General features: G+C 42.3%; 1 protein-coding gene across 1 annotated transcript in view; it reads right to left on the bottom strand.

Annotated features, from left to right (window-relative positions):
* Window positions 1-15,528, bottom strand: part of PIGS (phosphatidylinositol glycan anchor biosynthesis class S) — a 29,624-nt gene that overhangs the window by 1,560 nt on the left and 12,536 nt on the right. Inside the window, exons 7-11 of the mRNA XM_018555028.1 lie at window positions 13,847-13,989; window positions 9,715-9,829; window positions 7,350-7,495; window positions 1,446-1,546; window positions 622-832 (exon numbers count right to left, since the gene is read on the bottom strand). Of these exons, the coding sequence (XP_018410530.1) occupies window positions 622-832; window positions 1,446-1,546; window positions 7,350-7,495; window positions 9,715-9,829; window positions 13,847-13,989 (716 nt within the window). The remainder of the gene's footprint in view (window positions 1-621; window positions 833-1,445; window positions 1,547-7,349; window positions 7,496-9,714; window positions 9,830-13,846; window positions 13,990-15,528) is intronic.

The raw sequence follows: 15,528 nt of genomic DNA, 5'->3' as shown, positions 1-15,528 counted from the left end.
GGGGGGGGGGGGGGGGGGGGGGGGGGGGGTTCTCCATCCAGGAGTTGGGTTTTAAATAGGGATGCAGCGATACTAGTATCGGTGCCGATACCGAGTATTTGGGCGAATACTCGTACTCGCCCATATGCGCCGATACCTTCCCCGATACCAGAGCTTCCAGTCAGAGGAAGATTTCCTCCGACTGGCAATGATGTAGGGGAACATGGAGCCGGCTTCCTGGGCAATCACGAAGCTGGGTGGTGAGTAAAGCCTGGAGGCGGGTCCTTACTCGCCACCCGGCTTCCTGATTGGCCGGGAAGCTGGCTCAATGCCGATTGGCTGGGAAGCTGGTTTCCCAGCCAATTACAATCAAGCCGGCCAAACAACATGGAGCCGGCTTCCCGGGCAATCAGGAAGCCGGGTGGCATGTCATTACCTGGTGCCCGGCTTCCCGATTGACCGGGAAGCCGGCTCCACACCAGCGGTAGCACCGGAATCGGTGAGTACCTACAGCAAAATATCAGTACTCGTACACGATACCGAAAAACTGGTATTGGTGCATCCCTAGTTTTAAATAAGAAAAGCCTGTATTTTGTTACATACTGCTTATTAGATAAAATGTTTATATTTTGCAGGACTCACCTCAGCAGCCACATTGTCATTGATCACAATGTTCCCAATCTGATCCAGAAGCTGAGCCAAGGAAGTCAATGTTGTAGTGACCGTAGCAATGTTTTCCACAGCCCTTAACCAAAGAAGCTTATCTAACTCCCAGTCAGTCAGCCCCTCATTGCCCGGATTTTCCAGCTGATAGCTGGCAGGCACATATACCTTCGATATACCTAAAAGGAGCCTGTAAATTAAGAACAAAAGGGTCACACACAGTTGATAATGGTATTTAATAACACTGCCCAATGATCAGTCTTGCACAGCTGTCATTAGCCACCATCAGACCAATGGTTGATAAAGAACCGGGGACAAAACAGGGTTCACAGCATAACTACCATTGCTGAATTCCTTCTAAAAAGGCTATTTGCCTGGCTGTCTCTAACCTCAGTACAATCCTTGAGCCAATACAAGCATGCAGCTAGTGAAATCAGAAGAGAAAATACCACAGCCTTCCCCTTTTCTCTGCAAAGTTATGCACAGAACACTCTGTGGCACACCTCCACTCAGCAGCCTGCATTTCATAAATGGAGCTTAAAATCCAAGTGCAATGTATAATAAACGCTGCGATGACCAGCAGAGAGCAGATAGCGGTATACACTCTCTGTTAAGAAAGAGGACCAAAGCCCCTGGATAAATAGGACAACGATGGCAGCCCATGTATGTTCTTACTACAGGTTTCCTAGGAACCCAATAGACCTGATGAAAGTGCAATATAGGGTTCAATAAATGTATATAAAGATTGAGGTGACCTAGATAACTGAGAAGCTCATTTATGTCACGACTTAGAGAACACTTACCGTAATTGTGTCAGAAAAACCTCCATCACCGACACCATGTCAATATCAACATGTACTGGAAATTCTAACTCCTCCAGATTCCCATAATTCACATTATATACCTGCAGAGACATAAATGACGCCCGTGTAAGATTGCAAACAAATATTTGTGATTGCACTTCTAAGGAAGAGGGTTCAGGCTTTTGGTGATGCTTAGGATGTGAGCAGTTAGTAATCATTAAAGCGAACCTTACAGTACAAAGCAAGGTCTGCATATACCGTCAGGGCCCCCTCCCCCTGTAAAAACCATCTGATATTAGAAAGTGTAAAAGTTACCTGTAAAGACAAAAGTTGGAATTATAGTTTACTCCATTCCACTGCAAGAGCGTCAACTTGTGAAATTTTGGCTGTTCTGCATTCCCCATGATGTCGTCAGAAGGAAGGAGCAAGGCATTATCCTCGCCTAGGCTTCCCAAGCGGAAGATAGAGGTAACTATGTTTTTCACCTACTACTAGGTGTGTTTTACAGGATGGGGGGGGGGAGAGGGGGGCAGACAGTGTAAGTGGACCATACATTTTACTGCAAGGTCTGCTTCAAAACCAAAGCACTGTTCCAAACGCAAAGCCTATATGAATCTTGTCTGGTGACTTTGGACACTGCTTGCGTGACCTTCTTTGGACCAGGAGGATTTCGCCATTTCAATTAATGGCCTATTCTTTGAACAAAAGTTTGTCATTACTTATTATTCTGGGAGTATATAGCGACAATTTTAAAAATTAAATGTAATATATTTTGTTCTATTGGTTTTCCCGCTTATCACAAGAGTAACATTACAGTGCTGGTACAAATACGTGGTGATGCATGGTGAAGTAAACCAAGGGAAAGGACTAAGGATTAAGATAACCAAAGTTAAATAGTCTCAATGGACATGTGTAGACTCCTGCAACTTATTAAAGAGCTTGAAGGCCTAGATGAAGTGCTACGAGAAGTTTATATAACATAGCAGGTCCATGAGGAAGTTTATATAACATAGCAGGTCCTTAAAAAGAGAACTATGGCCTAACCTTTTTTTTGGCATAGTTCCCTTTAGGGCAGGGGTCTCAAACCTCCGGCCCTCCAGCTGTGGTGGAACTACAAATCCCATGAGGCATTGCAAGATGCTCACAGCCACAGACACGAGTCCCGGAGAGAGATGCATCATGGGATTTGTAGTTTCACCACAGCTGGAGGGCCGGAGGTTTGAGACCCCTACTTTATGGTGACAGGAGGACATTTACTAATGTCCTCCTGTGACCCAAAACTCAGCATACAGCAGTCTATTACCCGCTATATGCTGACAGCGCAGAGCAGTGCTGCAGCTGGGGCGGATCCCGACAATATGGTTAGAATCCACCCTGCTACCTGATTGACTGTTGGCTCTGCCTCTCTTTTATCGCTGGAGGAACAGAGAGGGGAAATCCCTGTAGGGAGTGGTGACCGACAGATGGATGCTCAGTTCTCGATCAATCTTCACACGTCGGCTCTAATTACGGGGATGAGTGTATTTCACTCTCCGCATAATTCTGCTTTAAGGATGCTTAAATAGAATAGCAGGCTCCTAAGGTTGATTATATAACACAGCAGTGTCCTAATGATGTTTATATATTATAGCAGGTCTCTAAGGATGTTTATATTGTATAGCAGGCTCCTAAGATTGTTTATATATCATTGCGGGTCCCTAATGATGTTTATATTACATAACAGGTTCCTAAGATTGTTTATATAATATAGCAGGTCCTTAAGGATGTTAATATAAGGGGAGCTAATACATTTTCCATCTCTTGTTGCTGCACTTGTGTGAGGACTAGCCTTGTCGTGTTGAAGAAGTGTTTCATTTCTATTGTTCTTGCAGACTTTCTTGAAAAAGAAACAAACGCTGAACGTTATTTGAAACTCTTTACTGCATTAAAAAGAAGAATCAAACGTATTGGAATAACAAATGAAACCCTTCAACACGACAATGCCGGGCCTCACACAAGTGTAGCATCAACGCCTGGACTATTCAGTGTTGCCGCATCCACCGTATAGCCCAGACCCGACTCCTAGTGATTTCCCCCCGTTCCTAAAACTAAAGGAACACTTACAGGGCCAGCAATCATCTCTGATGAAGAGGTGAAGTCTGCACCGAGGAAATGGTTTCAAAAACATTGATTTTTTTTAAAAGGAGAACTATGAGGAGTGCTTTTCACTCACCTCATAGTTCTAGTTGACCTGTGACAATGAGACTGTCACAGGTCGGCTCAGTTGATCGTGAAATGAGCGAACACATACCGGCGTTCACTCACCTCTCAATCCTGTCACGGCTGGGATTGGTGAATAAATACCACCAAAAGAAAGCTCTATCTGTCCCCAAAAAGGGTATAAAATTCATTTCAGTACAGCGCTGCATGACGGAATAAATGTCAGTCAAAGTACCACAGCGCTGAATACTGAAAAATGGCCTGGATGGGAAGGGGGTTTAACACCGCGGATGTCAACTGGTTAAGGACGGATTTCAAAAACGAGCGCAGCGTTGGTGGAAGTGTATTGAAGTGTGGGGTGATTTTGTAGAAAAATTATGATGCAGCTTTGAAAATAAATGATGTAGGTATATTTGTTTTATTTCATTAAAATATATTTTCCCGTTCATTTTCTATTCAAGTGGAGGCAAAATGTATCAGCCCGCCCTCCTATTACATAGCAGGTTACCAAGGCTGTTTATATAAGGTTGCAGGTCCCTAAGGTTGTTTATATAACACAGCAGGATACTAATGACATTTATATAATATAGCCAGTCCCTAAGATTGTTTATATAACATAGTACATCAATAACTGGTTAACGAAGCACAAACTGCTCCATTAGTGACTTGTTTCTGTTATAGATTGCTAATCATCTGAGCATGGATCACCGATTGGCTGTTTAAGGTCCAGACTGAAATAACTAAAATGAATTTACATTGAAGGCCTTCTATAAAACTATAGTATTTTAGACTTCACACTTCAGTGAAATCGTAACGATGAACAGGTTTTAATACAAGTTATATATTTGTTAATCAGAAAAGATTTGGGTGCTGCAATTCATGTTCTTTTCTAACTGATTTGCCGGAGTGCAACGAGCCAAATCGGCACCCCGAGGATGTTGCAGTGGAGCCTGTGATGAGCCACTAACGTTGGGTGGTATTAGTTCAAAAAGAAATAGTTCAAAAAGAAATAGTTTAAAAAAGCAAAGTACTGATAACACAGGAGATCCACCCACAGTTTTAATACATTGTACATTTGAATATCTGCTTGCTGTTATTCTTCCTAGGCTTCTGTTTTCAAGGCTAGTTATTACTTAAAAAATTATTATTAAAACCAGTAGCAACTGAATGCAGAGGCAACTATTTATGATAATAAAGAGTAGATGCATAGTCCTATACAACCGGCCCTTTGAGGGTAACCATACTGCTGATGCGGCCCCCGATGAATTTGAGTTTGCCACCCCTGGTATACACTCATGGAACTTCTATAGCTGTTCCTTGATGAGGAGTTAAGACATGGAGCAAATATAACATAATCATCAGGGAAATCTAATACCTTAGTCAAGGAAACAACAAATGTTGGTATAAGCAAAGTGTCATGGCCCAACATGAAAGCTGCAAAACCTCAGGTCTTAGAGAAATGCAGTAACTCATTAAAGACATGGGGTTGTATGAATCAACAAATACTGATGCACCACAAATACAATATTTTTAATTGTAATTGAAACAGTTGGGCATCGAATTTAATCCTGATTAGCTAGCAGGAAGCTCTTTGTGGAATGAACACAACTCCGCTGAACAAGTTAACATATGTTGCTGCTTGCACTCAGTATAATATATCCTCTTGATCCAATCATTTTAGCCTTGGGTTTTAGCAGCAGAAAGCTGGAGTTAAAATGGTGCCGACATGTCATGTATATTTCCTAAAACAAAACTGCACCCATGCCTGTTTACCGCCCTGGCCCCATTTAGATTTAAACCCTTATAACTTGACTATCACGTAATAGCACTGTTATCGCAAAAATGTGCAGAAGACATTGGTGTAGCATCTGCTGTGACAGGGAAACTGATACCTTTATAGGACACAGGTTACATTTCACTTCATAGAGTCTGGGGCTCTATGAAGCATTATAATTACTGCTAGGGCTAACACTTCTGGAGACATAATCTGACATTAATTGAAATTATTATTTACATTTTCAATCTTTTGTTCATTTTTACCTGAAATGTAGCGTTTGTGTTTTTTTATAGCAACGGATACTTTATTTACAATGGTAGCAGAAAAATATCTGTATACTAACATTGTTCCAGCTTGGCACAATATATATATTTTGCAGGGACCAGCTCTGTATTAATGTAATTATATATGTGTATATATATATCTATATATAGATAGTACCAAGGTAAAAATAATAATAAATCTGGATTTTCACTTGAGCTCATAGTTCGAGCCGAAGTGTGACAATGAAACTGTCACACGTCGGCTCTACAGATTGGGAAGTGAGTGAACGCATACCGTCGCTCGCTTACTTTCCGATCATCTCCCTGCAGAGAGCGGTGACTGTCAGTCATTCCCCCCTTCCCGCAGCGCTGACTGGAGGAACGGACGGGGGAGGGGGCGGGTACAGCTGGCTCTGCCTCTAGATAGGCAGAGCCAGCTGTCACTCACGCAGCTGAGTGGATCTCGACAGTATTGTCGGGATCCGTCCCGGCTGCAGCGCTCTCAATATATAGCAAGCTGCAGCTCGCTATATACTGAGCTTTGGGTCACGGAAGGACTTTAGTATATGTCCTCCCGTGACCCTTAAGAGAACTATGGGATAAACAGGTTACCCCATAGTTCTCCTATAAATTGAGCATTGTCATTATTTATATTTCATAAAACTTGTTAAAAACAAGAATGTTCTATTCATCATACTTTACACCGACTATCAATAACAGATTTGCAGAACTCTTGCATTCTAGCTGTCAGTTTTGGAAGCTATTCGGGGGGAAACTTCATCCCACGCCATGTAGTTCTTCCCAGAGGACTGAATGGCTTGTAGGGTATCTTTCTCAGTCCCTATGGTAAAGCTGTTCTCACAAAAGCTTGATATGGTTAAAACGCAACTCAAGGTAAAAAGCAAAACACAGGTGAAATACAGAAGGTAGTGGTTTTACCTAGCAATAGATTTGTATCTCTTTCTATCCAGTTTTCAACACAGACACACACACACACAGACAGACACACAAAGACAGACACAGACACACAGACACACAAAGACAGACACACACAAAGACAGACACACACAAAGACACACACAGACAGACACACACAGACAGACACACAAAGACAGACACACAAAGACAGACACACAAAGACAGACACACAAAGACAGACACACACACACACAGACAGACACACAGACAGACACACAGACACACGCACACAGACAGACACACGCACACAGACAGATACACGTCTGGCAGGGGAGGAAACCTGAATTTTCTCCGCTGCAGTTCAGTAACACGGGTCTCCTCGCAACCATGTGAATGGACAGAGAAAAGAGAAGCACACACTGATGTGCTCATCTCTTTGCTCTCTACTTTTGCCAGCATGCTACTTGCACTTGAGCAGAGCTGATTGGCTCATTGTGCCGCTTCTCCCTCCCCAAGTCTAAATTCTGCTGCAGAAGGACTGCAGGAAATTGATACCAAGCCAAATTTAGGAGCTGACACCACTTGCATAAAAAATGCATTTGAGGATGTATTATTGATTTCAGAGATGCATCTGTTTGTGTCTATTAAATCTGCCTGGAGTTCAGCTTTAACACCTGTAGAAATGCTCGTCTCAACAGATATGGAGTGTCTTCTACCTATGAAAAAAACATGCCTAACTGTACCTACCATGATACCACCCCAGCGGGGGCTGTGAAATGCATTACTTGATACCCTACTGCCATCCTTGTCCTGAATGTAGAGGGGAGAGTGAAAATACTCCGGGACGTAGAGTAAAAAGTTCAGCACAGGGTACAGAGAGGCAGCACTGGAACCTGGAAACATACAAGCAATGGAAGACAAAATATAGTAACAAGATACAAACTGAACAGAATCTAAAAAATATTCAAATATATTGCATGCTCTCAATATTTCAAACTACCAATAGCAAGTCCTAAAGGTTGTTTCCTCAAAGTTTTCTACCCCAACAAAGCTTCAGAAAAGTATCTGTATCCTAAAATATAAAACAGATTTCATGGGCACACGCAATGTAACGTCCAATTCTATTTTCCAATGTCTTTGTCATCATGCCTCACTGAATACAGTTTCTTAAGCTAATATTGTTTTGTGAATCTGTTCCAAAAGTCTCTTACCTGGAGACCCAGGCAGTAACATCACTCTCTGTTTCAGGCTGACAATGCTACGCCACCACCTCGCAATGGATTCACATAAACATTTTTTATATATTTTTGCTTAAAGCCAAACTCCAGCTTTTCCTTCAGTCTTGCACAGCTCTACAGTCTATTCTGTAATACAAAAACCTACTCTGATTTCACAGCACACCGTGAGCTTCTCACAGTGTAGATTAGAAGCTGCAGCAAGTTTTATAGAGCCTGCCTCATTTCCTGGCTGGAGAGCAATCAGCATTATTTAACCCTTTTCTTCTTAGACTTACTCTCCCTGGCCTGCAACTTTCATTCTTTGGATTGCAGTTCTTTTAATCAAGGAGGCTGGGATAGGAATGCCCACTTCTCCACACGGACATCCACCCATCAAGACATTTGATATTTGCATACAAGCCCTCTGCCTTTAAATGCAACATATTGGCAGCTGCACAGACATTTCAACAAATAAGTGACATGAGTAGCGGAACAAGAACAGTGATTCTTTATTTCAAATGAACATCTATTACTAATGGAAAGGAAGTGATTCGGCCTTCTAAGGCTGGGCACACACCTTACAACCATCGCAAGACTTTTGTCTTGCGATGGTTGTAAGGTAATTAAAAAAACGTAAGATCTGCCTATCTTGGACAGGCAGATCGTACTTGCGATGATCGCAAGCCCGCCCCGCTGAGGGGCGGGCTTCCGATGACCGCAAAGCTGAACGGGCAGTGTGCGCTTGCGCACACCGGCCCGTCCGGCTTTTATCTTACGAACATGCTACACACCCGCCGAACATCGTACGATTCTCGGCGGGTTTTCGAACATGTTCCCAAGATAGAAGTCGTAGCGACCTTATAGTAGTAGAGGTCGCACGGCTCCCGCACACCGTACGATAATCGTACGATCGCGGGATTTCCCACGATTATCGTAAGGTGTGTGGGCATCTTAATCAGGGAGTATTTTTTAATGCATGCTCTACATCGTCCACATGAAAAGTATCCCTTTGCTTCAAGGTACAGGATCTTTTCTTAGGGGTTCACCATACTTCGGGAACTTGGATTTTTTTTTTTTCAGAGCTAGACCTTTTTGTAAATCACCTTAGGATTTCCTGAGAGAACCGATCCCAAGTAGCACATCAATTATATGCACTTTTCCACTGTCTACTTTCCTCTGACCTAACTAAATAAAGATAATTTTTTCCTAAGAATGTTGAAGTGACACTAAGCTCAGGAGTTAAATCTCAAAAAATCATTCAGTACCTTACCTATTAACAAAAAATGCCTAACAAAAATCTTATTTGCGTATCACTCGGCTGTAGATCCTCAAATCATCTCTGAATTCACACTGACACTGTCCTTCCTTCTGGAGGGTGGCTACTTTTGTTCCCCATGATCCCTGTGTGTGTTGTAAAGTAGTCAACGCTCCAAGCTCACTCCTGTGATGGACTACAATCTCAATACAAATTAGAAAACTATACATGAGATTGTAATTGTGCTACTTTACAACACACACAAGGGTGGCTACTTTTGTTCCCCATAGTGGGTGTGGCTGTGTGTGTGTGTTGTATAAAGTCCCTCACGGGAGTGAACTTGGAGCGGTGGCTACTTTACAACACACGCAGGGACCATGGGGAACAAAAGTAGCCGCCCTCCAGAAGGAAGGACAGTGTCAGCACCAATCCAGAGATGATTTGAGGATCTACAGCTGAGTGATACACAAATAAGATACATTTATGTTATTAGTTTAGGTACTTGAATGCATCTTAGAGTCACTTTAAACATCTTTTGGCGTGTTTAAAGTCAGCTCATTCCACCTGCAGTGCATTCTTCAAGTGAAAAATAATTTACAAGATTAGTATTTGAATATATATCCCTTATGATAGTACTTACCAAGTCTGGCCTCTACAGGGTTGATGACATGGGGCAGGTTGTGTGCATTCAGGGTGTAGCTTGATGTCTCCTTGTCAAATCGAGGATTGACACCAAGGATAGCATAATACAGAATCTAGAAAAACACAAGCACGCTAATACTCAATTTCTAAACTATAAAGTAAGGAAACCTGTCACAATGCAATATATTCGGGGTCTGTAACAGCCCTCAACCATGACTGGCAGCTGAAACTGCCCAAATGCTGGATGCAGGTGCGCAGTATGGCCTCCAAGCCAGGTCTAGTATGCAGAATAGGGATTTTGACCTTACTCTCATTTTGCTGATATGGATAATTATTTATGGTCAGTGACTCAAATCATTAAAGCCATTAGGTCTTCAGAACAGCCAGGCAACCAGCAATTTAAAAAGGAGGTCAGCAATAGCAGCTGCCGTATTTTGTTTAGAGTGCCTTTACCCTAAAAAGTGGAACTAAAGCCAAAATGTTTTTTTGTTCATACCGGATGGAGTAAGGGAGAAATGTAACCCGTTTTCGCCATCTGTCCCCCAATGGGGAGATTTCACTTAATTCCTGTCTGACAGCCACAACAGGATGAGAGGGAAATCCATTATTGCCATAGGAGCAAGTGTCCCCAATCGAAGATGTCCCCTCTATTCTTGTTCAGGTGGCAAATCCAAATTTGGGCTTTTCTTTCTCTTTCACTGTTGGTGATAACAGTCGCTAGGATAAGCATAGAGGGTGAATCTCCCGAACGCAGACAGCAATAAAAAACCTGACCGGTATTCTAATCCTCTCCACTCTATTCGTAAGTAAGATATAAAAAAATGAAAAGTTTTAGCTGTAGTTCTAAAACTTATCTAAACGCAAAACACAAAAATGTCATATGTTGCAGCTTGCCACTCTTTAGATGTGGTGGCTGCATTAGATTTCTTATTTTCAGGCGTTTTCCCTTTATTTTCATCTAGTGATCCTGCAATTAACACACCTTCTTGTTTCTTCATGTCTACATTTTTCTCCCCAGTGTATCTAAAGGACAGCCACGGTTGTGATACAGCCTAGGTTTCAAACCTGCCTGAATGATGGGACTGGTTGTTTATGCAAACAATGTAAGAGTCTTTGTGCTTTTTCTAAGCTCTTAGGCAATGACAAGGACGATGCATTTTTCGGCAAGATAAACTATTGTTTTCTGTACTTGTTTATAACAGTCTTAGCCCCAAAAGTGGAACTGATTTTAGATGTGGTGGCTGCAGACTAATAAGCTGCAATATTACATTTGTGGTTTTAGGTTTAGATACACAAAAGGCAAAACCAAGTACAGGCAGTACTATAAATAGGACAATGCAAAACAGAAAAGGTGTACAGTGACCCTCAGCAAAGAGAATTCATCATGTCATCAGCTCAGCGCACTCAGAACAATGAACAATGCTTTCTAAATGATTTGTGTAGTTACGGCAATGTGCACAGTCACAATATTAATTGAAAACCTATTAATAAGCTGCGTGTATATAAGGCACAGGTAATCTAACTGAAGTCATTTCTTTCATGCTAGGAGCTGCAGTCATTCAGGTTGTCGGTGTTAATGGTGTGAGCACAGCAGGAGTGCGGCTGCTTCTGCTTAATAGATATTCAGGTGAATACATTAGAACCAGGATTTATTTTTCCCTGAATAAAGAAATCATGGATCGGCACATCTTTAGATTGTACTCATCTTTTCCTCAAACCAGAGTGTGTACATTGCCTGTAGTAGTTTAAAAAAGCTCAGCATAGACACTATAGGATGATGCTTTAGGCCACTGTAAGATCCTAAAATGGTGGTTTCAACAGCTGTCACCGCCACCATTTGATACCAAACCTCTAGTGGGGTACCCATGACTCACAGGTCATATATCAGGAAACAATATGCATATTAGAGACAAACATGAACATGTGGTTATTACAGTCATGGCCACAGAAAAATCTATACACACACACACACACACACACACACACAATAGACAAAAGGAACCTGTACTGAAATGTGTAGGCTTCCAATGATGACCTTAGGGGCTCATTTAAAAAGTAGAGGTATAGCACACCATATTGTGCTCTGCACTCCACTGGCGTCAGGACTCTGAAGTCGGGGGGGACCTTTTAAAAATGAACGGGCTGTTTGTGTCAGAACAGTAATATTTCTGTATGTTTCTATTTTCAATAAAAAAGTATCTGATGTAAAACAAATTAACTGGAGTTATTATAAAACTAAAAAAAGATGTGAGGAAAGCCCGGTTATATGACCTGTCAAAGTCACATGACTGACCGTACTCCAATCACAGGGCTATCTCTGCTCCACTGAGCGGGGGGGGACTCTTTTCTCTATTGAGCTTCACTTACTATACACCATGGTGTGATTTTTATGTACAGGCAGGCAGAGGTGTGCATAGCAAAGTGCAGAATAATGGAGACTGGATAGAGACATTGGGGGTGATTTACTAACCTAAACACACGCACGCACTAGGTGCGTGTGATTTTTACACAGCAAAACTTATTTATCAAACAAAAAGTCTCTAAAAGCATATTTCCACTAATGCCATATATGGAAAAGTCATGCACATGATGCATATATAATGCTGCTTCAGTTTAGACAAAAATGGTTAGCTCATGCATTTACATTCCTGCATTCATCAACGCAAGCAACACAACGTAGAGCTAATTTACACAACATCACCTTGCAATTCATGCTTGGCTTTGCACAACACACCTGCTGGGTGTGTACACACTACAAAAGGTGTTTGATTCCACCCATAGATCATGCTGGGAGGGAACACACTACAGAGGTGTATACACGTTCGTGGCGTGTTTATAAGGTTAGTAAATCAACCCCATTGGCTCTCGTTATACATGAACCCATTGGTCTGAAAATGCTACTGTCACTGATCCATACCAAGCGCACGTCTAATGAAGTTTTGACGCCCGGCCTGTAAACCTTTTCAGGATTAGCAACCGAAAATTATTGAAGCCACTGCATGAAAATAACAGCCAGACAACTAGCTTTTTCACAAGAATGTCCCGTTGGAAGCGTAAATGCATCTCTCAGTTCTATTCTCCCTTGATGGTGGATTTTAGCCTCTGCATTTTCATACATGAATTTCCTGAAACTAGCCCTCAAAATTCATTACAGTGCAACTGCAAAATGTAGCAGGCTTGACATATAATGTTCTAAAGCTCCAAGCACTTAGATCACCAGTATCAATTTATTGTTTGCTTGTCAGAAATGACATCTTGGGTCTTTTTTCAATGAAAGTAGCAAAGGAATGCACTGCCCATGGTGGGCAACCCACATTGAATCCGTAGATTATGTTTTGTGCTATTCTTTAACCCAGGCATGGCAAGCTGGTGTTTTATGGGCCATATGCTGCCCTCTTGCCCCTTTTCTGCAGCTCTTGCTGGAACAAACACACCCCACGCTGTTCTCCAGGTGGTTATTTACACTTTCTTACAATATTTTGGAGCTAAATACTCCAGGAAAGGTTTTATGACCCCTTAGAATTTTTACTATAATGTTCATTTCCGAAGTGCCATAATCGTCTTCTGCAATAAAGTAGGTGGGGCCCCCAGTAGCCATAATGCAGCCCTCTTGAAGATTTAGCACTCTCAATTCAGACCACTGTTCAACTGGAATTTGATATGCCAGATTTAGTCCGAATCTGACATCCCAAAAAACACAGCCCTATTGATACTGCACATTGGAATTCAACTGCTAGAACTGTTCATCTGCACCACTTATTTTAACCTGTCTTTAACCGGACTTTCTTACAAATTGGCTCATTCACTTTGTAGATGGATGCCCACACCAGCTGTGGGTTACATACATAAGCCGGCTGTTAAATGTCAATCAGCTGGGCTTGTTTTAACCCTTTGAGACATAGACACACACTATATTTCATACGTCTGTGGCAGTGACGTTTAAATGACAAAATAATTTGTGTAGAAGTTTTTTTTCTTCATGAGAAAATTGAAGCATCTTTTGGATATAATGCCTAATAACATGAGCTGTTGAAGATGGGTGATATATTTTTGGTTTTCCCTAAAGCTGTTATAATGCCCCAGGTTAGATTGCCAATTATGAGATACCTGGAAAACTAGTTGCCACTAACCTGAGAGTCCACAAAGAAGTTGGCGATGGGCTGCAACTTGTCCAAGAACGGCTGGATATAATGGTCTGACGCAAAGCTTATGTTCCAGTTCAAATCATGAGATTTTGGGTCTGGGTTAAGAAGGGTGAACGTGATTTCGTAACCTAGAATATAAGATGTTACGGCAGGCAGATTAATATGTGATGAATGGAACTAGTAATATTAAAGTGACATTAAACTCAGACATTAAATCTTAAAAATATATTCAAGTACCTTAACCATTACCAGAAATGTATCTTATCTGTGTATCACTCAGCTGTAGATCCTCAAATCATCTCTGAATTGGTGCCGACACTGTCCTTCCTTCTGGAGGGTGGCTACTTTTGTTCCCCACTGTCCCTGTGTGTGTTGTAAAGTAGCCACCGTTCCAAACTGGCTCCTGTAATGGACTACAATCTCAATGCAAATCAGAAAACTAAACATGAGATTGTAGTCCATCACAGGAGCGAGCTTGGAGCGGTGGTTACTTTACAACACACACAGGGACCATGGGGAACAAAAGTAGCCACCCTCTAGAAGGAAGGACAGTGTCAGCACCAATTCAGAGATAATTTGAGGATCTACAGCCGAGTGATACACAAATAAGATACATTTTTGGTAATAGTTAAGGTACTTGAATGTATTTTTAAGATTTAACCCCAGAGTTTAGTGTCACTTTAAAGACATACTTACAGATATACAATGGCCCATTCAGAATTGGTTGCGGTAGTCATATCATGAGTCAACATGCATTACATGAAAGCAGCTCACTCATAATGAATGAGCTGCCAACCCGCTGCAATGGACTATGTTGTCTGCTACTGTACTGTGCACTGGGGTGTCACTCACATGCCACCGCAATACAATAGTGTAAAAAGGCCGTAAAAAGTGTGCCAAAAAATAGGATTTTGATACTCACCGTAAAATCCTTTTCTCTCCGTTCATTGAAGGACACAGGGAACAGATCGGAGATCCTGTACTGTAGGGTAATATCGCCACCTGCAGGAGAAGGACGCTAGGCACAAAACTAAAGACCAATTACAGCCTAGGGGCGGCCCCTGCCGGTGGCCAAAACCCACCACCTGCTGACAAGTCTCCAGTTTAGTAACAAGCAGTAAAAGGAGTACACACCCATATAGAGGGGCGGGCCCTGTGTCCTTCAATGAACGGAGAGAAAAGGATTTTACGGTGAGTACCAAAATCCTATTTTCTCTCCCGTTCATTGAAGGACACAGGGAACAGATTGGAGATCCTGTACTGTAGGGACGTCACAGAGCAGTACCAAAAAAGAGGGGTGGGCCAACAGAAACAACAAACCCAACTTAAAACAAAAAAATCCCCTCAAACGGCCGCCTGCAACACTTTGCGCCCCAAACCAGCATCCGCAGATGCCAAAACGTCCACCTTATAAAACTTGGCAAAGGTGTGAACAGAAGACCAAGTCGCGGCCTTACAGACCTAAGAAACAGAGGCACCATGACGAAAAGCCCAAGATGACCCAACAGCCCTTGTAGAATGAGCCGTAACAGAAAAAGGAGGCTCACGCCCCTTAATAGCATACGCCTGAGAGACCGTGTTGCGAATCCACCGAGAGATGGTGGCCGACGAGGCAGCCCGGCCCTTCCGAGGGCCATCTGCAACGACAAACAGGGAATCCGATTCCC

Source organism: Nanorana parkeri, unplaced genomic scaffold (genome assembly GCF_000935625.1).
Source record: "Nanorana parkeri isolate BGI_ZX_2015 unplaced genomic scaffold, ASM93562v1 scaffold181, whole genome shotgun sequence".
Classification (NCBI taxonomy): domain Eukaryota; kingdom Metazoa; phylum Chordata; class Amphibia; order Anura; family Dicroglossidae; genus Nanorana; species Nanorana parkeri.
The sequence above is the reverse complement of the archived record's forward strand: the minus strand, read 5'-3'. Positions and strand labels throughout refer to the sequence as shown.